Below are 23203 nucleotides of genomic sequence, written 5' to 3'. Positions count from 1 at the left end.
TTTACTGCTTCACCTAGCTGCCCCCAAGATTTTTTAATACTTAAAGGATTTGTAATTTTTTTCAGTGTGAACAATCCCTCCACAGACAGAGATTGTAATCCCACTATAAACTCAAAAGATGTCTACAATTGTGGTAAAAAATTGATCGCCCTGCAAACCAACTTTGTGATGAATCTTTCTGAATTTAGTCTGACAGCAGACAATCTATCACCAAGTCCATACTCAAAGCATTTCCAAAGTGTGTTTACCTGATGGTATGGCCTTTAAGAATTAGATTAGATGAATCATCAGAGTAGGGATTAAGGGGAAATATTAAATTAACTTTTTCTTTCTGAGAGTTTTTGACTTCACAAATTTACAGATATTTCAGTCCTTCTAGATTCTATTCCTATAACATTTAGGTTTGGTCTGTAAATTAGTATCTTGCCAGATACCCTCTACTCCCAGGAGTTGATATGGTTCATACATGGCAGTGATTTCCAAGGCATGGCTATTCCATGTTGCTTCCAACCAGTAGCTTATATCAGGCATTTTCATGTTTAAAACAGGTGTCCCTTCCACTAGCTTTCTCTTTCCAGACCTCTCCTTGCTCCCAGGGGCTTGGTAAAATAGACATAACACATCTGCTCTGATCCTGTCATATAATACATCTTGACCTCAGGTTGTTGAGTCTAGGCTCATACAACTCTTCTGAGTGGAACCTTTCTGGATTTTGGGTTTTATAGGAACAAAAAATAACTGACACATATGGATCACAATTTCAAATATCCCTCTTTTCCCAACCCAATTGAGGACAGGGTCTTTTACTCTATATGCTTCTAGAATTATAGACCTGTGAGTTTGATGCTTATCCTTGATTATATTCTTGAAGGAATTAAATAGGTGTTTTGTGAACAGTTAGCCATAATCATAAGCTTTAGTAAGAAGTCATGCCAGAATGACCTTATTTTCTTTTAGGAGAGGGTTTGTAAGTTTAAGTATATCCAGATTTTAATATGGCAATCACCAAAGTCTTATGATATCACTGGGGGGATAATGGACAAAAATAGATTGGATAATATAATTAGAAAGATTTGCAAATAGCTGCACAATTTTACTCAAAGTATATTGATTAGTGGATTGATGGTTACCTGGGGTAAGGTCATTAGTAGGACTCTTTACCTAAGTTCTGCTCCATTAAACGTTTTTCTAAATTATTGAACTTCAACAAAGGTTAGGTCCTGGACCACCTTCTCTTCTTCCTTTATCCTAGCACTAGGAGTATGTGAACTTAATTTTTTTATCTGTACTTATGTATAATCAGTTTCCTTTGTAATACTATATATTTTATTTTATGCATTTAAGAATATGATTTTGTGAAGGGTTCTATAGGTTTCATCAGATTGCCAAATGAGCCACTGACACACAAAAGGTTAAGAACGCCTGCTCTAATTCTCTGTCCTGGTAACCACATTAGCTCTTATTGGTTCAACTATTATTGCCATATATCATCTATACATTATCTCTATGCATTACTGAAGATCTATATGTCCAGTTTCAATTTTTTCCATGAGGTTCAGGCCCACATTCCTGATGGCCTATTGGACATTTCAAATGGAATACACCCAAAACAACTTAAACTCAAGATTTCTAAAATGGAACTCACTGTCTTTATCACTAAATTTACCCCCACTTCCAAACTTCCCTATTTCTGTTGAAGATACTACCATCCTTCCAGTTTCCCAGGTTCATAACCTCAGTATTATCCTGAACTCTTCACTCTCAACACACATACTCAGTAAGTTCTCAAATCTTGCTATTTCTCTTTTCACAAAAGCTCTTGCATCTGACCCCTTCTCTCTACTCACACAGCTATGACCTTATTTCATGTCCTCATCAGCTTTCAGCTTGGTTACTTCATCAGCCTCTTAATTGCCTCAAGTTTCTCACTACTTTAGTCCATGCTACATACTGTTGCCAAAGTAATTTTCTGTAAGTACAGATCTGACTTCATTACTCCCCTATTCAACCAACTACAGTGCTTTCTGATTGCCCCTAGGATAATTTATGTGTATACCACACACACACACACACACACACACACACAATCTCTCTGTTTAATTTTTAAAGTCAACACAACCTTGCCCCAATCCTTCCCACCATCTCACTCTTCAATCCAGCCAAACCAATCTTCTGTTTCTCATGTACAACGGTATCTCTGATGCCTTTATACTTGTCATCTTTCACATACTCTCCTTCTACTACTACTTCATACACTTCCTTTCTCTTTTAAGAATCACCTCAGGTATCATTTTTTTTTTTTTTTTTTTTTTTTTTTTTTTTAGTGAGGCAATTGGGGTTAAGTGACTTGCCCAGGGTCACACAGCTAGTAAGTGTTAAGTGTCTGAGGCCAGATTTGAACTCAGGTACTCCTGACTCCAGGGCCGGTGCTCTATCCATTGCGCCACCTAGCCGCCCCTGGTATCATTTCTGTATGAAGCCTTTTCAGATTCCAGCAGTTAGTGCCCTCACTAACAATCTACCATATATTTAACTTCTTTGCATATATTTCTATTTGTTAATTTTATATTTGTGCCACTTATATGTTATTATGTACTTGTTATTCCCCCCTTTGGAGGGAAGTTAGGGCTATAGTACTGGAGCTTAGGATAGAGATAGGAATGGATTCATAGGTCTAAGAATCATCTCTTGAAAGAACCAATAACTGAACCCATGGCAAACCAAATGAGTTCAGGGAGACAGGGTTTAAAAAGAAAGTCTCACGGCTTTTATAGTCTTCTCTTTGAGTCATCCAGGCAGTTATTGGCAGAGTCAAAACTTGAACTTAGGTTCTCTGACTCCTGATCATCAGTACTCTTTCTAATGCAACCCACCTACTACCTCCTTACCTATCTATTACTCTATGGTAAACTCTTGCTTTTACTAAGAGATACCTTATATTCTTTTGTGCCTCTTAGCTCACTTCCTTTTTACTCTACCAAACTTTCTGTGTTGTGTTGTTGTTGGGAGCGCAAATAAACTCCGGTGTCAGTCCCACCCTTTGGGTACTCCCAATTTATTCTGGGGGTATTATGAGTTATAACTCCTATGTAATGATTAAAATCCTAATTTTGTTATGTTGGTTGCTTTAAAATTTTTTCGGGTTGACATAGCTAAATACTGTTTCAAGTAATGATAGTTTAAGGGCAAAGAATCGAATTTCTCTCCCAAACTACCAATTCTTATTAAATTATTTACTCTGATTTATTAGTTTTATTTGTTAGTAGTTTGCATATCAGGTTGCATTTTAAAATGTTCATACTGAAGCTGGGAATAATAAGAATATGCTTTGGTCTGCCTTTCAGAGTCATTCAGATGGGAACATCACTTAAATCTATTTTATTTCTCATTACTGCCAAACATGAACTCTACTACTAAATTTAGGCTTCTCCTTACTTTCTTACTTTAAAAATTTTCTTCACAGTGTTTTCTTTGCCTAGAATTCTTCCCTTTTTATTCTCCATTCATTTGTCTGGAGTCCCTGGGAGATGATATCAATATAAGTTTGCTGCTTTTTTTCTTTGAAGTTCAGGGTAATTATTCTCATGCGTCTGTTCTTTCTCTGTTATTATGGGTACCTAATTATGCCCCATAATCATGGATTTAGCAAGTTCACAGCCCCTATATTAAAGGAGAACTAGTTTTCCACTAGCCACAGAGGGAGACTGACCTTTTTGTTTTTCAGAACACTGAAAAAAAAATCTCTCCCGGTAAACACATTTCTCTTTTTCACCCAGTCTTTCATAGCAAACATTCATTCAGAACTCAGTAAAAAATCAGCTTACCTTTTTGTAGGGATGAAACTGATTACAAAAGTAAGAAGGGCAAATAAATGAAGCTTTAAAATGTAGGAGACTTAAAAAAAAAAGATAAGTAATGCCAGGTCACCAAGCAGTAATAAGGTGGAAAGTAGAGAGTGAGTGGATAAATTCACCAGATCTTAGAAATGTCCCAAGACAGGCACATTCAGACAAACAACAAATTCTGTCCTGTGTTAATATAGACCACCTGGATTTGATGGAGATGCCTTATTGTCCAAAAGTATTTTATGAAACCCTGGATTAATAGGAGCAAAATGCCCTTCAACTGAACTCCAAACTGAACCCAGATAGCTAGCAGATAAGTCCCTATCTGGTGACTTCTTTCTCCAGGATAATAAGTCCCTATCTTGCGGGGACATCTGAGTGTCCTCATCCTTGCCAAACTCCATTTTGGAATCCCTTAATCTTATCATGGTGCTTCTATATTTCCTCCATGCTTGTTATAATTGAAATTGTTAAAACTGCTTTGCATTACATTCATTCTTGTTACAGTGTTTGCTTTTGGGTTGATTTGTATCATGCTAATGAAACTGACAATACCCTGAAACCAGTGACCAAAAAAAGCTTATATATCTTCAGAAAGAGGGAGTCTTTGAGCTTCTTCTTAGGAAGGGGTCTCCACATGACTCATGCCTGCTTGTTCTTGGGACAAATAAACTGGTACTATGTTTTTACTGTCTGCCTCTGATCTAGTTTGTCCTGTAGGAGAAATTATAATTTCTCTGATCTGATCTGGTTTTGTCCTGTAGGAGACATGTTCTCTGATTTTCTTTTTTTGGTAGAACTGGTTTGGAAACAAATTGTAGGAGATATTATACAATTAATTTCTCTGATCTGTTTTTTCTTTTTGTTAGAGAAAGGCAATAAAATCTGTATTTCACACCTGTAAGATCACTTCCTAAGCAGATCAGTGAGCCAGATAATATTCCAGTTGTTCTTGATTACAATCAATTTAGGGTAGCAGCATCTTCTTGCAACAAATTCATCTGATTTGCATGTTCCTGTATTCTGCTCACCATTTCCACAGTATTCCTATTCCCTAAATCTTTTATGATCTTTCAAAATCTTTGACATGGGGCTTAGGATAAATCAGAGGAAGTTTCTTCTGTGAGAAGCAAAACCAAAGGTGACCAGATAACAGGACAGATATATTTAGGAATTAAGGGGCATTTAGATTGACCAACTAGATATCAGGACTGACATACCCAAGTAAGGTGAGATAAAATTCTATAGCATTAAAGTCAATTAGGCATGGCCTAACCTGACCAGAGCTAGGAGAAAGAGATAACCCCTAAAGTCAGGACCATCATTAAAAAAAATTCCCCTCAACTCTCAGGAATATGACAAGCATCTAATCTTTCCCCACCCCAAAAGGGACCTTTCCATTTTCAGGTGCATACCTCATCTAGCCTCTATAAAACCTTTTTGCCTTCCTTCTGTTCTAGAAGGAGAATGTTTCTAGGACTTTCTCCCCAGGGGTGGGTCACTTTCTCTAGCGCCAAATAAAAGACCACTTTAATTCTAATTGAACTATGTGAAGAGTATTCTTTATTGAGGAATATCTAAGGACCCCCACTTCTTCCCCTTGACACCTTCAATTGCTACAACTTGGGAGCTACATGTCCAGAAAATAGTTACTAAGTGCCTACCTATTTCTGTGTTACAAGTTAAGTAAGAATGAGACAAAAAAAGTCTCTTTACCTAAGGAGCTTACAATCTAACAGAGAAAATGATGCACATCCAAATACCAAAACCACAACGAAACCCTATTCCTTCTTCCATCTTTAGCAAAGTCTTTTTTTTTTTTTTTTTTTTTTTTAGGCAATGGGGGTTAAGTGACTTGCCCAGGGTCACACAGCTAGTAAGTGTCAAGTGTCTGAGGCCAGATTTGAACTCAGGTACTCCTGAATCCAGGGCCGGTGCTTTAACCACTGCGCCATCTAGCTGCCCCCTAGCACAAGTCTTTTTAAAGTTTAGGCGTTAACGCAATAACTTGAAATTTAGAAATATGTGAGTTACATCTCTATTATTCTTCCCCAAGGAGTTTTTCAAAAGAAATTTTAAATTAGGGTATGTATTTATATAAGTGGGAATTAGTAAAGTAATTAAAAATTTTTAAAATTCACAGTATGAATAATTTTAATTGATAATTTGAGAAATTTGATTTAATGTCATTTGTTGTCAACCATTTATTCTTTCAAATCTATTGCCAACAAAAGAAATTTATAGAATAAAGATAAATACTATAAAGTTTAAAAATGAGCCCAATGCTTAATACTATTATGAAAAATAAGAATGTATACACTATATACACTAATGTATAATTTTCAGTTTATTTACATAGCAGTAATTAATAATATATTGCTTGCCTTCTCAATGGGCATGGGATGGATAGGAGGGAGAGAATGCAGGACTCAATTTTTCAAAAAAATTATTTTAAAAAAACAGTCATTGTCTACTATGAGTAAATCATTCTGCTAGGGAATGAAGAGAAAAAAAGTTTTATACTATAATAAGGGAGGATATGGAAAAGTCAAGTATGACACAAAGTAGAATTGCTAAAGGAAAAGGAGCAATTTAAATACAGTATAAGAAAATTTCAGGATATCACTTCACTTTGAAAACCTAATTCTATGTATTTTTTTATTTAACAACTATTTTTTTCGACTGTACTCGTAATTGCATTTGTATAGGGAACTACCAGTTAGGAAACTACCTCTATCAGTGCAGGTCAATGAATAAATCAGCAAGAATTAGAGCCTACTATTCCCCAGATAGCAAGCTAAGTAGGGGATATAAATACAAAAATGAAATAGAATCTGATCTTTCAAGGGGTGTATACATTTCAATCAGGGAGACAACATTCCCATATTTAAATTTAACAGGAGGATATATACAAAATCTATATAAAATGAAAAGAAGATAATTTTAGGGTGAAGGACACTATTGGCTGGAGAGATCCCTAAGGCTTCAAATTTAGGATATCATTCAAGCTGAATCTTGAAGGAAGCCAGAGATTCTAAGAGATGGGAGATTAGGAAGAAGAACATTCTAGACATGAAAGGCAGTCAGGATGGGAGCCTGATGTGTGAGGAACAGCAAGTACACTAGTTCCTTGAGAGAATTTAGCAGGTGAGTGACTTGCACAGGTTCAAACAGCAATATGCGCCATGGTCAAACGTGTTTTTGGAAAATCTCTGGCAACTGCATAGAGAATGTTAGGTAGGGGAGAGACCTGTGGTAGGGAAACCAATTAAGCAAATAAAAGATGACAAAAGTCTGAATCAGAATGGTAGTCATGTGAGCTCAGAGAAGGCAACAGACAGGATAGACAGTAGAGATATTATGGAGATATAAACAACACAACTTGACAACTAATTAGGGGATAAGGGAAAAGGAGTTAAGGATAACTTTGAGGTTGAGATCTTTAATGCTTCACTATCAGAATGACAGACGCAACAGAAAGATAAACAAGAAAAAACCCATAAGGATGAATTAAATAAAATAAATCAGATATATGAGATAGTTTACTGGGAATGAATAAGAATATACATTTCCCAAGTCCACATGAAATATAATAATATTTTTAAAAAGTAATGATACATTTTAATTAACAAAAATAACAAAACTGCATTAACCACCCTTATAAATACTACGAACCCCATCTTTTGGTTGAGGAAATGCTTGGTCACAAAGAAGGTATAGATAAATATAGGAAATCAGATTTCATATGCTACATTTAGAATTCATGTTATAGGTTAGTAGCATAATGACATGATAAAGATGTCATATGGAAACTAAAAAATAATTTACTAATGTATTATAATGCCAAAGGAAAGAAATTATCTCAAAACTTTAAAGAAATTTATGATATTATATAGCAAAAACTATGGAATATAATTCAAGTATGAAGAGGAAAATTTATAGTACTTAATGATTTTACCAACAAATCAGAGAGGAACTCAGTTCAGTCTGTACTTAAATTTAGAAAAGGGAGAAAGAAATAAAAAGAGAAATCAAGAGTGAGAAAGCAAAGACCTAAAGGAAAGATTTCATCAAGGGGAAAAATTAAAAGCCACCATAGATTACTAAACATGCTTCTATAATAATACATTTTAGGTCCTAAAAGAATAATTTATAAAAATATAAAATCCCCAAATTAACAAAACAAATAGTGAATGATCTCATTCTATCAAGATAGAGATCTATGAAAAGACAACTTTGAAACAATTATAATAGAAATCAAGGAAAAACTGGACAAAGAGAGGGATAATCCCTTGGGCTTGAAGTTAGAAGGAATAAAATAAAACAGTAAATACTGTTGATATTTACAAATTAATTCAATTAATTACAATTAAAACATGAGAGGCAAATTAATTTAGAATACAGAGGATTGGCATTACTTTCATGAGACCTAGATTCAAGTCCAGATTCTGTTACACAGTTTAACCATCTGAAAGTTATTTGTACTTTCAGTGCCCCAGGCAATTCTCTAATATGACAAATTACAAGTAAGTTGCAGGGCTCAAATGGTGGAAGCAATTTCCATAGTGAAAAATTTCCATCAATGAAGTCACACGTCCATTTTTCCTCCCTTCACTTCCATACCATGCCAATCAAAATACAAAAACTACTTCATAGAATTAGTCACATGAAGGCATATTTTTCAAAAGTCTGGTTGGCAGTGGGGGAAAAAAAGCATGGAGAAACAGATGGAACAGAAGGGAGTATCGTTCACAGAATCCAGTGAAGAAGATGTTAATATTTGATGAACCCATGTTTTTAAAAATTGCGTAATGGAATTGTAATAAAAAAATTAGAAAAAGGTAATTACTTAATGGAACAAATTTGTTTAAATACTTAATCATATGCTATATCATCATCAAAATCAGAAAAAGAAAATATAATCTCAGTTATGGAAAGAAGAAACTTTTTAATCAAACAAAAGGAAATTATTCGAGATAATTTATTGATTTAATTATACAAAAATATCTAAAGTAAAAAGAAATGAATTAAAAAATATTTGTAGCAAATATATTAAGATTAAAGTTCAACATCCAGAATTTACACAAAATGATACATATCAAGAGAGTAATATATACTCCCCACCTGCCCAGTGGGAAAATATTTAAAGGAAATGAACCAACAATGTTGGAAGGAGAAAATGCAAATTAATAGCCACATGAAACGCTGTTCAAATTCCTTAGTAATCAGAGAACTCCAAATCAAAACAACCTGAAGATACTACCTTATATCTACAACATCAATAGACATAGCAAAAATGATGAAATTGGGGGCAGCTAGGTGGCACAGCGGATAAAGCACTGGCCCTGGAGTCAGGAGGACCTGAGTTCAAATCCGGCCTCAGACACTTAACACTTACTAGCTGTGTGACCCTGGGCAAATCACTTAACCCCAATTGCCTCACAAAAAAAAAGAAAAGAAAAAAAGAAATTGAATCCAGTCAGTACTTCTGGGGCACTTTATTAAATTTTTTCTAGGACTGTGGGCTGATACAAACTTTAGGGTGAGTAATTTGGAATAAATAATGAGAGAAAGCCACAAAACTAAATAGTCTTTCTGGCTCAATGAATCAATTGCTAGGATTTCATTCTATACCTATCAAGAAAAGAAAAAAAAAAGTGACCTAGTTGCACAAGAATATCCATAGGCACATGTAAAGACCTAGTAGAACTTATATACTCTCCTGGGTCACCTCTATGCCACAATAAGGCATTTGAGAAATACAGTGAAGGTGCTACAAATCAAATCAGTCACTGACTTGGTGTTCTAAAATTTTTATAAGGTTCCCTGTAGCATTTTATTATGTTAGAATTATAAAAAAGTTTTGAAAAAAAGGTTGCATCCATTAGAAACTTATAAGAAGATTCTTCTTTGCAGGGATTCATAATATCCTTCATGAAGGATTCTCATGCATATCTTTAATAATTTGAGGAAGAAAGTAGTTTTGAAGGTAAAAATTATTAATTACCATGTTAATAACTATAATTATATTAATGTGTATGATGTTTACAGAATCAGCTGAAAATATATGAACAGAAAATCACAGAATCACAGATGTGGAGTAAGAATGGACCTTAGAGGTTAACTAGTCTAGTCCCCTCACTTAACAAATGAGGAAACTGACATGCAAAGAAGGGAAATGACTTTTGCAGGAAGTAAGTAGTATAGCTGGGCTTTGAATCACTAAGTCATCTGACTTCAAAATCCAGTGCTCTTTCCATTATACCATGATGTGGGTCAGTTCGTGTTTTTGTGTGTGTGAGTGCATGTGTGTGCATGCATGTGCACATGCATGTGCATTGCTTTAATTCTAATTTATGAAGATAACAAACAACATGGAATACCTATGCTCTATCTTCTCCCATTTCCTTCAAAAACAAAGAGAAAAAGGACTAATAAAAAGACATTTAAGAAGTATAATTAATGAAAAAAGAATTAATATGAAAAGACAATAGAGAGGAAAAAAGGCAAATCATTTTATTTTCCCCATGAGAGATTTGTATCAGATTCAAAATAATATTATTGCTATGTTCTACTAGTCATGTATTGAAGTTGGAGAAGGTAGAAAAACATCAACAGTTTTTTTAAGGGACTATAATAACCTAGTCCTAAAAAACAACCCAAAAAGTAGTGCTAGGAAGGAATAAAAAACCCTGAGTGTACGTCACTTTGCTTTCTTTTTTTATAGGTAGGTATTGATCTATTTTAGGTTTTTCATTCATTTATATATGATTTCTATTTTTGTTGCAAATAACTGTTATATACTCTTCCTGTTTACATCATTATTCAAATTATATATACACATATAAACTTTATTTTTAAATTTTGTATACATACATAGTTCTCTAGCTATATCTATACACATAAGTGTGTGCACTGTCAACCAAAAATGGTATCACAACTCTATGACATTATAATGCAAACAGATTTATTACAAGAGAAATGAACATGTATGTGGAACTCTAAAGGTATAGCACTCATAATTTAAAGAGAAGTTTGAATATTTATGAAATAGTGTCAAAGAGGAGAAATAAAAATTTCCACCTAAATGGGAGTATCAGGGGAGGAGAAATCATGAATAATTAACATAGCAAAAGCAGCATTCTTTTCCCTTGGGAACTGATAGACTATGAAGATAGGATGGTCTGCTTATCAACAAGGGTCCCAGGTGCACAGTTTCCCAGACTAGTGTAAACTGACTGGTGCTTGTCGACTCACAAAGACACATAGGGAGTCCAGGTTGGGGTGCAGAGAACAAATTGTGTCAGCTTGGTGTGTGGGGGGGTTGTTCTTGACATGTTCAGGGCCTTTTGCATACTCTAGGTTCAGTGTTCCTGGAAAATATGGCACCTTAAAAGGACGAGTTCAAGGGAGTCCTTAACAGTATGTTTTCCTACATGGTTGAATGTCGGTGACACAAAGGCAATGGGTAATATGAATCAAGCCACATAACCAGACATAAAAGATTAAACAGTAAACTATTATTTAATCATAAAATGCTGTAAAAGTAGGAAGGTAAGTATTATTGTAAAAATTATACATGACATAGTTCAGACAACTCAAAAGACAATTCATGACTTCCTTATTGTTTGTAAAGTAAAACTGAAACTAAAAACAAAACCAATGCTCTATTTGGAAGATGAAATATTATTATTTAGGTCAATAAAATCCACCCCCTCCTTTTTTTAAAAAGAACAAAAAGTTTAGTCATCTAGTAAAACCAGCAAAGACTTTTTAAACTCTCAGAATAAATGATACTTACTTTCTTCTTCTGTTTGATTCTATACAATATTTACGTGCTCGACTACGACATATTCTTTGTTCCTGAAGTAATTTTTGACGTTCTTCTTCTAAATTTTTTTCCAGATGGATCTTCATATTTCTAGTAATAGTGTTAAATTAAGGAAAGTAGTTTATTTAAATATTTACTCAAAGATAAATGGATATTCAACAAACATTTCTTAAACCCACAGAGTTTGAAGAGGACCAAATCAGGCTTGGGGAGAGATGTCAAGTTCAAATGTGATAAAGTTCCTACATTCATGGACCACAGAGTCTACAATATATAATAATGTCAATGAGGTCTGTATAACACTCAAACAGTATTGAATACAATTTTCAATAACAATTACTTTGGATAAAGTCAACAAGTCAGACTAATTTCCAATATATAAAATATACAGGGGCAGCTAGGTGGTGCAGTGGATAAAGCACCAGCCCTGGATTCAGGAGGGCCTGAAAATCTGACCTCAGACACTTGGCACTAGTTGTGTGACCCTGGGCAAGTCACTTAACCCTCATTGCCCCCCACCCAAAATACAATAATTAGTGTTATAGCCAATGTTTGGTGTAACTGCATGAAGAAGTAGTTCCAAGAAAACTGAGAAGATAGTTTACATGCAGATTTGAAGAAAGTATCTGTTCTCAGATAATATAATTTTAAAAAACTTACCATTAATTATAAAATAGTTTTACTTTTTATATAAAAACTTTCATGAAGCTTTCAGGATTCAATAATGCATTATTTCACCATAGAAAATAAGATAATAGAAAATGAATTCCATTTCCAAAATTATTAATTCAATTTATACATATTTATATGTTTCATAGGATATCGATCTTGCATGGATTTCACCCATAAAATTTTGCACTATGTGATCTTACTTTCTTTGAACACTTTGAAATTTACTTTCCTGAAATATAGTGTACACATCAGACACTCTTCTCTTTCTTCTATCACAAATTCTAATGAATGGTCTGTTTTCTCCCAAACTCCCATCATTTCTATTTAGGTAACTAATTCTTTCTTGGTTCAGTTCAGATCCTGAATCTTTACTGTATTCTCTACCTTTTAGAGAATTAAATTATCATTAAAATAACTCAATTTTTCAATTGCTCTTAGTTTTATTTTTGACCAAGAGTGTGTTCCACTAGATGTTTAGATACCTGAAGTCTCCCATCACTACCATATCATGATTCCATGAGAGAAGTTTGTGATCTATTCCTGGATTTCCATTTATCTACTACTTTTGTTGATGTGAATTGTATTATATTCCCATGACAATAATACCCTTCTGTTTCTCCACTGATGTTCACACAAATGCACTCAACAGGTTTTTATTAAGTGCCTACTACATGCAAAGTAGGGGGAGATATAGACAGAACTGAGCACATAAATCAAAGATCAGAAACACAGGAAAGGTGAAAGGTCTTTGTTCCCTTCTGGATAAAATCTGAACATCAGCATAATCTCTTCCCCTGCCACAGAATCTTGTTCTCCAAGTGACTGATCACTACTCTGCCTCAATCCCTGAAATAGCAGCCACTGAGAGGCAATGGCAGAACCTCTTAGGCCAAAAACAGCAGCAGTGGCAGAAGGGCAGACTTCAAGTGCCTAGACCCAGCCATGGAGAAGCAGTGGTGGTAGCACATTTCAGTTATACATTCTTTCAACATGGCCCCAGAAGAGGAGGGGGCATGTAGTTAAGTTTTGAGAGTTCTTGAACTAGAATGTTCTGGAAGAGACTGGCATTGGAGCTACAAGAATAGCAAGGGTGACAATACAGAGAAACAAATTCTTGATCTTGCCTTTGACTACTCTCTTCATGACATCCAATGCAATTTACATCTATGGTAGTAGAGCACAGATGGTGACATGTTCTAAGATTGAAAGGCTTTGAGTATGGGCTCTGAAAGACTAGATATGCATCAATTCAGGACCAGATTAGAAAAATTCAAGTTGCTTTTGGGGTGATAAGTTTTGGCCACAATTACTCTTGAACATCATCTACCAAGTTTAGAGGTTCCAAACCTCTTGAAACTTATAACTCCCTTCAAGTCTCAGCTTGAGGCCTTTCCTGACTCCTTCTGCTTGGTGTCACCCACCAGTGTATAATTTTTTATGTATCTATCCTTTATTTACTTGTCTGTGGACATACTGTAAACCCACAATTGAAGTATAAGCTATGCAAGGTCTGAGACTATCTTACCTTTATATTGGTATTCCCAGAACCAAGGGCAGTGACTGGCACATAGAAAGCATTTAATGTCTATTGATTGGTTGGAGTCTGATGTATTAGAGATTGCTCCAATGAGTAGCAGCTCCCTTGCTTAATCATTATGGGCACCTGAACCTGTACTTAAGTGTTCACTGGACCTATTTTTATGATGTATTCCTCATTAGAACATTGATTCCTTGAGGGCAGGGACTGTTTCATTGTTGGTTTTGTATCTCCAGCACCTTGCATATAGTAGACCCTTAATGATGTTTGTTTCCTGCTCCTGAGACAGGCAAGATCACAAAAGGAAATAACACAGCAGAGCTCTCCCCCACAACTACTTAACACAGATCTAGAAACTATACCAGATGGAATCCTGATAGGGAAGAAAAAATTCATAGTTTTCCCAACACAGGTCTGCATTGGGAAACATACAGAGGACTGCAGACACTTGGGAAAGGGTCCAGCCAGGTTCTTGTGGAGACTTCTAGCACAGCTATGTGTCATGGCAAGAGAAAGTCCCTGACCTTGTGTAGGGAGTAGATACAGGTACCCAATGGCAGCTGTGCTGCTCACCAAACTAGTGCTGAGTCACAGATTTAAAGTGGACTGAGGATGGGATCTGTATCTAGGTGGAGTAGTTTAGGGCAAGGAGAATTCATAAGCGCTAGACTGCAAATGGAGAGAACAGCAAATACAGACGTAAGCAGCAGGACTGTGACTCTGGTTCTAGGAGTGGAACAGGATCTCTGATTCAGCACTCAGGTCCATCTGAAGCCTACAGAAGAATAACTAGGGCAGGAAGTGAAGCTTGAAGGGGAGTCTGCAGTTCTGGCACTCTGGATCTATAGAGCTTTCCAGATGGCTAGAGTTGGCTGAATTCAGAAGGTGTCTATTAGTCCTCTAATGAGGGGCAAGACTTCAGTTGTGGTGCTTAGACTCAAACAAAGGTCAGGAACTTGCAGAGTTAAGACCACATATACTACATTCAGACTTTGTTGTGGATCAGACCACTTTAGGTACACTGAAAACTTGCAGGTTCCCAGCCTAAGCTCTTTCCCTGATCCTAGAGTAATACAGTACTCAATACCCAGAGGAAATAACATATGGATACAGGAATACACTAAATGAGACCAAGCATGGCCCAACATTTCCCTCCAGAAGTACACAGCCCTCAGTTTTAATACCAAGTCCAAATAAGGCTAGATGAAGTAGCAAAGAAAAATGTGAGCATAAAGAGTAATTATGGCAATGTGGAGGTTCAAAACCCAAACCTAAAAGAGAATGACACTAAAATATCTAAAAAACAAAGTATCAAAGAAAAACATAGCTTGGGCACAAGTTCAACTAGAATCCCTGGAAGTGATAAAACAAGAGTTTTTTAAAAATGATTTTCATAAATGAAAGAGCTAGAGGAAACAAATGGAAAAGAAATGGGAGTTCTAAGATAAAAAAATGAAAAATGAGAGCTATTGAAGGAAGAATTGGAAAGAAAATTATGTTTGGAAAATGAGGTACCAAACCTCATTCAACCAAAAGACTTCTTGAAAATTAGAATCGCCCAAGTAGAAGTCAATACCACCATAAGACAACAAGAAATATTAAAACAAAGTCGAAAGACTGAAAAAAGAGAAGGCATCTGAAAAGGCTGAAAAAAACCCCCGAACCAGAAGGCATCTCTTCACAAAAATAACTGACCTAGAAGTGATAATGAAGAGAAAAAAATGTTAAAATAATTGGACTACCTGAAAGCTAAGACCAACAAAACAGCTTAGACAGTATTTCAAGAAATGATAAAAGAAAACTGCCTAGATTTCTAAGAATCATAGGGCAAAGTGAAAAGAGAATCTACTGATCACCTTCGGAAAGAAACTCAAAAATGAAAATTACTAGGACCATTACAGTCAAAATGCTGAGCTTCCAGGTCAAGAAAAAAATACTGCAAGAAACTGGAAGGCAAGAAATCAAGTACTAAAAAGCTACAGTCAAGGTCACTCACCATTTAGTAGCCACCAGCATAAATGAGTGGAGACATTGGAATATGATATACAAAGAAAGGAAAGGATATAGACTTACAACCAAGAATAACTCACCCAGCAAAACAGTATAATTCCAAAAGGGAAAAATGGATCTTTAATGAAATAGAGAACTTCCAACCAATCCTGATAAAAAGACCAGAGCTGAGTGGAAAAGCTAACAAACAAACATAGGAGTCAAGAGTATCATAAAAAGGAAATATGAGCAAACAGTTATAAGGGATTAAAAAAGGACGAGCTATTTATATTCTAATGTGGGAAGATGATACATGAGCCTCCTCAGTAAACTATCATCATCAGGGGTCATAGAAAGGAGTATAATAAAATAGGGCCTGGGAATGGTTTTTTTTTTTAATGTTTTGATTATCTTAAAAAGAAGAAAAGGAAAGGCAGGGGGAAAGGAATATACACTGGGGGTGAAGGAGAGAGAAAGGATGGGGAAAATGATCTCATGTAATCAGAGTGCAAGTAGAAGACTATACAAATAAGTAAGAATGAATGAGGTCGAGGGTAACGCCTAATTCTTACTTTCACCTGAACTGGTCCAAAGACTTGGGATAAAACATACTACCCTCCTCCTGAGAGAATGGTGATGGACTCAGGATGTAAAATAAGACATATACCTTTTTGGACATGGCCATTGCTTTGACTATACATATTTGTTTTTTGTTCAGTCATTTTAGTTATGTACAACTCTTCATGACCCCATTTGGGGTTTTCTTGACAAAGATACTAAAGCAGTTTGCCATTTTCTTCTCCAGCTCATCTTACAGATGAGGAAACTGAGTCAGACAGTGGTTAAGTGACTCCCCGAGAGTCACAGAGCTAGTAAATGTCTGAGGCCATGTTTGAATTCAGGTCTTCCTGACTCCAGACCACTGTGCCACCTTGGTGGCCATGCATATTTGTTACAAGTGTTTTTTCTTTCTTTCTTTATTAATTGGGGGAGGGGGAAGTGGAAAGGAGAGAAGGTGGGGTTTTGTTAGTTGAAAAAAAATTTTTAAAAAGAGGGCATAGATTGCATGCAGCTAAGAGAGGGGAAACGGTTAACCAGGAAATACATTTTTGCAGAAAGTTTCTCTGATAAATGTATCATTTCAAAGTCAAATAAGTAACTGATTAAAATTTATAAAACTAAGACACATTTTCCAATTGATGTGTTCAAAGGATATTAATAAGCTGTTTCCAAAGGAAGACATCTAAGCTTACAAGAGACATAAAAAGTACATCAACTGACTCATTATTAGAGAAATGAAAGCTAAAGCAACTCTGAGGTTCCATCTCAGATTGGCAAAGTTGACAAAAGGAAAATGACATATTGGAAGGGGAGAATAGGTATATTCATGCACTGCTACTAGAACTATAATTGGTCCAGGAATTCTGGATATCAATTTAGAATATAACCAAAAAGGTACTAAATTGTGCTTGTCCTTTGATAAGAATAATACATACTACTACTAGGAAAGAGGAAAAGGACCCATATATACAAAAATAAAATAGCTCTTATAGTGGCAATGAGGAAATTTATGGTGTCTATAACTTGGGAAATTGCTGAATAAATTGTTTTATTAATGTAATAGAACATCACTGAGCCATAATGGAGATGATTTCAGAGAAACCTTGGAAGTCTTATATCAACTGATACATAGTAAGCAGAACCAGGAGAACAATTTATAACAACTACATTGTAAAGATAAACACTTTTTAAGATTTAAGAGCTCTGATCAATGCAATGACCAACTAAGATGCCAAAAGACCAATGATGAATAATGCTATCCTCCCTCCTGAAGAGAGGTGATAGACTCAAGATGCATAATGAGACATACACTTTTAAATGGTCAATGTAGAATTTATTTTAATTATGTATATTTCTTATGAGTTTTTTCTTTTTTCATTTTCTTTCCTTTTTAATGACTGGGGTGAGTGGAGAGAGGTATTTAGGGAGTGAAAATAAATGTAAATTGAAAAAAACAATATTTTTTAAAGTCTGTTGAATGCTTGCAGACATTATGTTTAGTTACATATACTTAAATATACATATATACACATACACATGCAAATACACATAGGGAAAAGGAGGCAACTTTGTACTGTCAGAAAAAGGAGAAATGTTTGCACTGTCATCAAATTAACTAATGCCTTTTTTTGTTTGTTTTATTTTGTGGGGCAATGGGGCTTAAGTGACTTGCCCAGAGTCACGCAGCTAGTAAGTGTCAAGTGTCTGAGGATTTGAACTCAGGTTCTTCTGAATCCAGAGCCGGTGCTTTATCCACTGCGCCACCTAGCTGCCCCCACTAATGCCTTTTCATTTATTTTTAGAATACTTGTAATACAGAAATATAGTAAGTATATAAATATCACATGAAATAATTATAAATTTCATGTACATAGGTGCTGTTCAAGTCTTAAATGGACCTCCTTTCATATTGAAATGGTTCTCTCAAAGGATCACATAAAAATAGAGGTATGGGAAAACACTTGTAATTGGTGAAAACACTTGTAGCTGGTGTCTGCCCTTGGGGAGCTTACAATTTAAAATAAATGATGGTGGGCAGCTAGGTGGTGCAGTGGATAGAGCACCTGCCCTGGAGTCAGGAGTACCTGAATTCAAAATCTGGCCTCAGACGCTTAACACTTACTAGCTGTGTGACCTTGGGCAAGTCACTTAACCCCAACTGCCTCACTAAAAAAAATTAAAAAAAAATAAATTATGGTAATTCTATTGCTGACCTGCTCAACCAACTGCATTGCCAAGTCTCATAATAGGTGGAGTCTCATATTTATTTCTGTGATAGAGCTAAAGTAGAGAAACTCAGACTCCAATTAAAGAGGAGGAATGCACCTTACCAATTTGCCTCTTTTACTTAATATTCTTTTAAGGAACTACTATAAAGGTACTGAAATAGATGGGATCATTGTAATGAACAATGAAGAGAAAGCAGAACTATTCAATTCTTATTTTGCTTCCATTTATTGTGAGAATGATTTTTGGATTAGAAAGAACAGAACAAAAATGGCCAATAAGCTGATGCAGCCCAATATCAGCATAGTGCAGTACACTGATTGCTAATGTAGAGTTTTTTAAAAAAAGTTCTGATGAGTAATTAATCATCATAATTATTTCCTTGTGATCCTATCCATATTATTTTGTGCATTTAAAAACATTCTTTTGTGAGAAAGTATATGTCTTCCCCAGACAGCCAGGCAGAAGGCATGCATCAGAGGGAGTCTTCTGGGGTAGAGGGGATTCTTGTTCAAATAGGACTTATACTAGATCACCTCTTAGGTGTCTTCTCATTCTAAGAGATGCTTTGAAATCCATCATATCCAGGAAGTCTAGCAGGCTTTAGTGGTAAACCTTAACACTTAAAAAAGTATAGCTATGGCTATCATAAAATGATTCCCTAAAAGAAGGGAGTACAGCTGCCACAAGACCATAGATCTTGAGATGGAAGGGACCTCAAGAGACCATCTAGTTCAACTAACTCAGTTTTGTATTTAAGAAAACTAAGATCTAGGGAAATTAATTGACTTCCCAAAGGTCATATAGTTAGCAAATACTGGATGTGGGATTTGAACCTCCACAAAAAAATCTGGTGCTCTTTTTACTTTACCACCCCTCCCTCCCATATATTCAAGTTCACAGATAAGCCAACAGAACATAACAAAGGGGCAGTTACATAGCAGTTCTGAGTCCTAGGAAATGGCAGTATGCAGGAATATACAGAAACAAACTTTATCAATTACATTTTTTAATTGAACCAACTGAATCAGTTGAATTTTAAGTGAATGAGTGACAACTAAGTTGAATCTTGTAATAAACTTATAATTTTCAATTAAAACTGCCTAAGGCTCAGAATAAAACCTTTGAAGTCTTTAAGTTTTAATAACTATGTAACAAGTAAGAAGCAGCATGGAATAATGCATAGCAGGCAAGTATTAAGGTCAGAAAGACATGAGTTCAAGACCTGCTTCTGACAAATTAATTGTATGACCATATGCTAACCTCCAAAGTCTGAGAAAATTTTCTAAAACATAAGTAACAAGGAAGTTGTCACTATGCATCCTAGGAGGGTGTTTCCCCGCAGGAATACCAGATGAAGTCACAGATTTGGGACAAATAAATGTAAGTGGTAATTGTAAACATACTTCACAGAGCATTTTGATCACTTATACCTTTGAACATCCAAAGGCTTATCATAAATATCCTTTAATGGAATAATCAGTTGATACTTTAAACCACGATCCACCTCAATACCATAAAACAAACATATAATGAAACGGTTTGTGTATATGTGTGTGTATATTTTAATTCATCCATTCCCCCTATGCCTCTACATTCTCAACTTGTCTAAGGTCAATTACCCAATTTGTGGGTTATCCAAGTCATTTGCACCTCCCTTTCATCAATGACTGTAACAGTTTTAGGACACGGGATAAGAAAATGAGCTTTGGAGAAACCTTTTCATCACATTTTGGTGGGTGGAAGGAGATGCCAAGTTGATAAGAAAATTCGGTTCTGGGATTACCTGTAGGCTTTAATTATCTATACAGTTTCTCTCTCCTGAGTTTGAGGAAGAGCTGAAAGCTATAAGAAGTAAAAGATTGTCACTTCTGTGACACACAGAAGGAAACAGATACCAAAAACCCTCCACCAAGAAGTGTGCTTCTAAGATTGAAGGATTTCAAATGCACAAGAATTAACACAAACAAAAACCTGAGAATAAGGTAACGGGGCGGAGGAAGAATCTTCCATAAAAACTAACTCGAGCATAGACCTTATTTTCAAGGACAGGCTGGGCAACAATACTAAAAAGAGATATTAGTGACATCCAAAGCAGGGCTAGGGGTGGGGGGTGGGGTCCTGGGCATGGCCATCATCATTCATTCAGAAACACAGAACTAATTATCACCCATCACCCTTTCAGAAGCTGTTTGTCAAGGAAGGATACTGATATAAGTTGTTCCCTTGGGTAAAGTTGCTTCTCCATTGGGGGCCCGGGGAGGCAGGAGCAGTGCCTGGTCCCCGGGTTGGGCTCCTGGCCCCAGGCCGGCCTGTCAGCATCTCTCAGCACAGAGCCGCCTCGACTCTCTGCCGACCCCGAGACGATTCCCTCATGTCAGCTGCGCGGTGAGCTCCTGCTCACCCCCCTCCCCTCCCCTCCCCCACCCCTCCCCTTCCCTCCTCTTCCCCACTCCCTAGATCCCAGAGGCCTCGAATTACGAGTGCAGCAGGGTGGGCCGCGCCAGCCCCGGCTCCCGCGCAGCGGTTCTGCTCGTGGTGTCAGCGGCTGTGGCGATGGCAGCAGCTGCAGTAGCAGCGGTGGCGGCAACCCCGCCTGGCAGCGGCAGCAGCAGCAACCCCGCCAGCTGCGCCGCCGCCGCCATCTTGACAACCAACAGACGCAGCTACCCTCGCAACGGAAACTAGGGAGCGAGAGCTGGGGGAGCCCGGTTCGGGGCAGGAGGGGGTAGGGGAGTAGGGGAACGAGGACGCCGAACTCCGGCGGGGGGTAGGGAGGGAGAGGGGGCGGGGCCGAGACCGAGGCAGAAGCCAATCGGAGGCGCCGGCTCAGCCTCTCGGGGCTCGCGCGGGCTGGGGAGCGGGGCGTCGAGGGAGTTTTGGGGTAGAACGGAGAACGCCCTCGAGGGGAGGCCTCTGTGACGGAGCTGAGCCACTCTGGGCTTAGAGGAGTACTCGGTTCTTCCTGATGAAAGATGTGGAGGGGTCGTAAAACCCTCCAATTTCTATCCCCCCCCCCCCCTCGGCCACAAGCTTGACCAACGTTTGAACTTCTAGGGACAATGGCCAACACCTCGGATTCTGTCCTAGGGGCCGGTGTCTGGTTGTCAGCCGTTCAGAAAGATGCCTCGTCCCTTGCAGACATTTGCTGAAACGGACCATTCCCTTTCCAGCTCCAAACCTGTGGTTCTGAGGCTTGCTCCAGCCTTTATTACAAAGCCTAGCCAATCTCCACACCCTATAACCTTATTTAAAGTGTCCCTGGGTCATCAGGGTTTCCGCCTTCGCCCTTTCAGGCAGGCTGCCAGTTATCGGCAGCGATCGATTCTCCCAGACCTTTGGTCTCGGAGTGGGGATGTTTTGTTTTGTTATGTTTTGTTTTGTTTTGTTTTTAAAGTTGAGACCACCTATCACCAGGAGAAAGTCACAGAGTTAATTGGCAACAGTAATATGAGAAATGAAGAGTGGAGTTTTGAGCCATCTTGCTTGATAGCTACAACAGTCTATATACATGGTGGGAGGGGGGAGGCAGGGAATCTGAAGGCATTTGTTGGATCCGTCTTAACGACATACTGAAGTTCTGGCTGATTTTCAGCCAGTTTTCTTGCTGAAAAATTCCGAGATTAGAACCAGAGTACATAGACCAAATAAAGATTACTCAGCCACAATTCAAATGTCCTTGTCTGTCTACGCAGTTTTAGAGTTGAAGCAAAGAATAATGTTTTCTTCTAGTTGAAATTATTAAAAAATACCTCTTTTCCCCCTTCCACTCCCCCCCCCCCAAGAAAGCTATGACTAAGTGGAATATTCCAAGAGGCTGGCATTTTTAAAGTATCACATCTACTCTTGTATAAATTAAGACAAAATAATAATAAAACACTCAGCAGCAGCATGGTATAGTGGATAGAGGGCTAGTTTTCTAGTTGGGAAGTCCTGCCTTTGATGGTACTAGCTTTATAGCCATGAACAGTTACACTTACCCTCTCAGTGCTCCCAGGTAACTATATAAGATTATAAGTAACAGAAAGTTCTGATCTGCACTGATAGAGGGAATTTCTACATAGATGAAATCACTGGGACTAAGAGTAAACAAACACACTGTCTTCCTGTATGATGCATGTCAAGGGGATAGAAAGTAGACGTAACAAGTTAACTGTCTAGGGAAAAACTAATTGCCTTAAGGGTCTTAGTATTTAGAACCTTGAAGGGAGCTTAGAGAAATCATAGATTTGGAGCAAAGCAGAATGGACTTTAGGGCCATCTAGTTAAATTCCCTAATTTTAAAAGATAAATAACAAGTTCAGAAGGTGAGGAGCCCAATATAGCAGGACTCTTTTTACCATTCCCTGCTCCTACTATTGCTGTCATTATTCTGCATCACATGAAATGCTTTGAAAAAGAGTGAAAAGGAGTACAGTACAAGATTATGTGTAAAAATAGATGGAAAAGGATTGTCATATGAGGATCAGTTAGAAAAAATTAGGGTGTTCATTGTGGAGAAGAGACTCAGGAGGGACACCATAGCTATTCTCAAGTATCTGA

General features: G+C 37.0%; 1 protein-coding gene across 2 annotated transcripts in view; it reads right to left on the bottom strand.

The window, feature by feature from the left end:
• The window catches only part of CEP126 (centrosomal protein 126), a 130677-nt gene extending 109617 nt beyond the window's left edge, over positions 1-21060 (bottom strand). For both annotated transcript variants that reach the window (XM_043995640.1, XM_043995641.1), the window contains exons 1-2: positions 20871-21060; positions 11647-11766 (exon numbers count right to left, since the gene is read on the bottom strand). In XM_043995640.1, the coding sequence (XP_043851575.1) occupies positions 11647-11766; positions 20871-20983 (233 nt within the window). In that variant the 5' untranslated portion in view covers positions 20984-21060. The remainder of the gene's footprint in view (positions 1-11646; positions 11767-20870) is intronic.
• Between the last annotated feature and the right edge of the window lie 2143 nt (positions 21061-23203).

This window comes from Dromiciops gliroides, chromosome 3 (genome assembly GCF_019393635.1).
Source record: "Dromiciops gliroides isolate mDroGli1 chromosome 3, mDroGli1.pri, whole genome shotgun sequence".
In the NCBI taxonomy this organism is placed as follows: Eukaryota; Metazoa; Chordata; class Mammalia; order Microbiotheria; family Microbiotheriidae; genus Dromiciops; species Dromiciops gliroides.
This window is presented reverse-complemented; position numbering and strand designations above follow the sequence as displayed.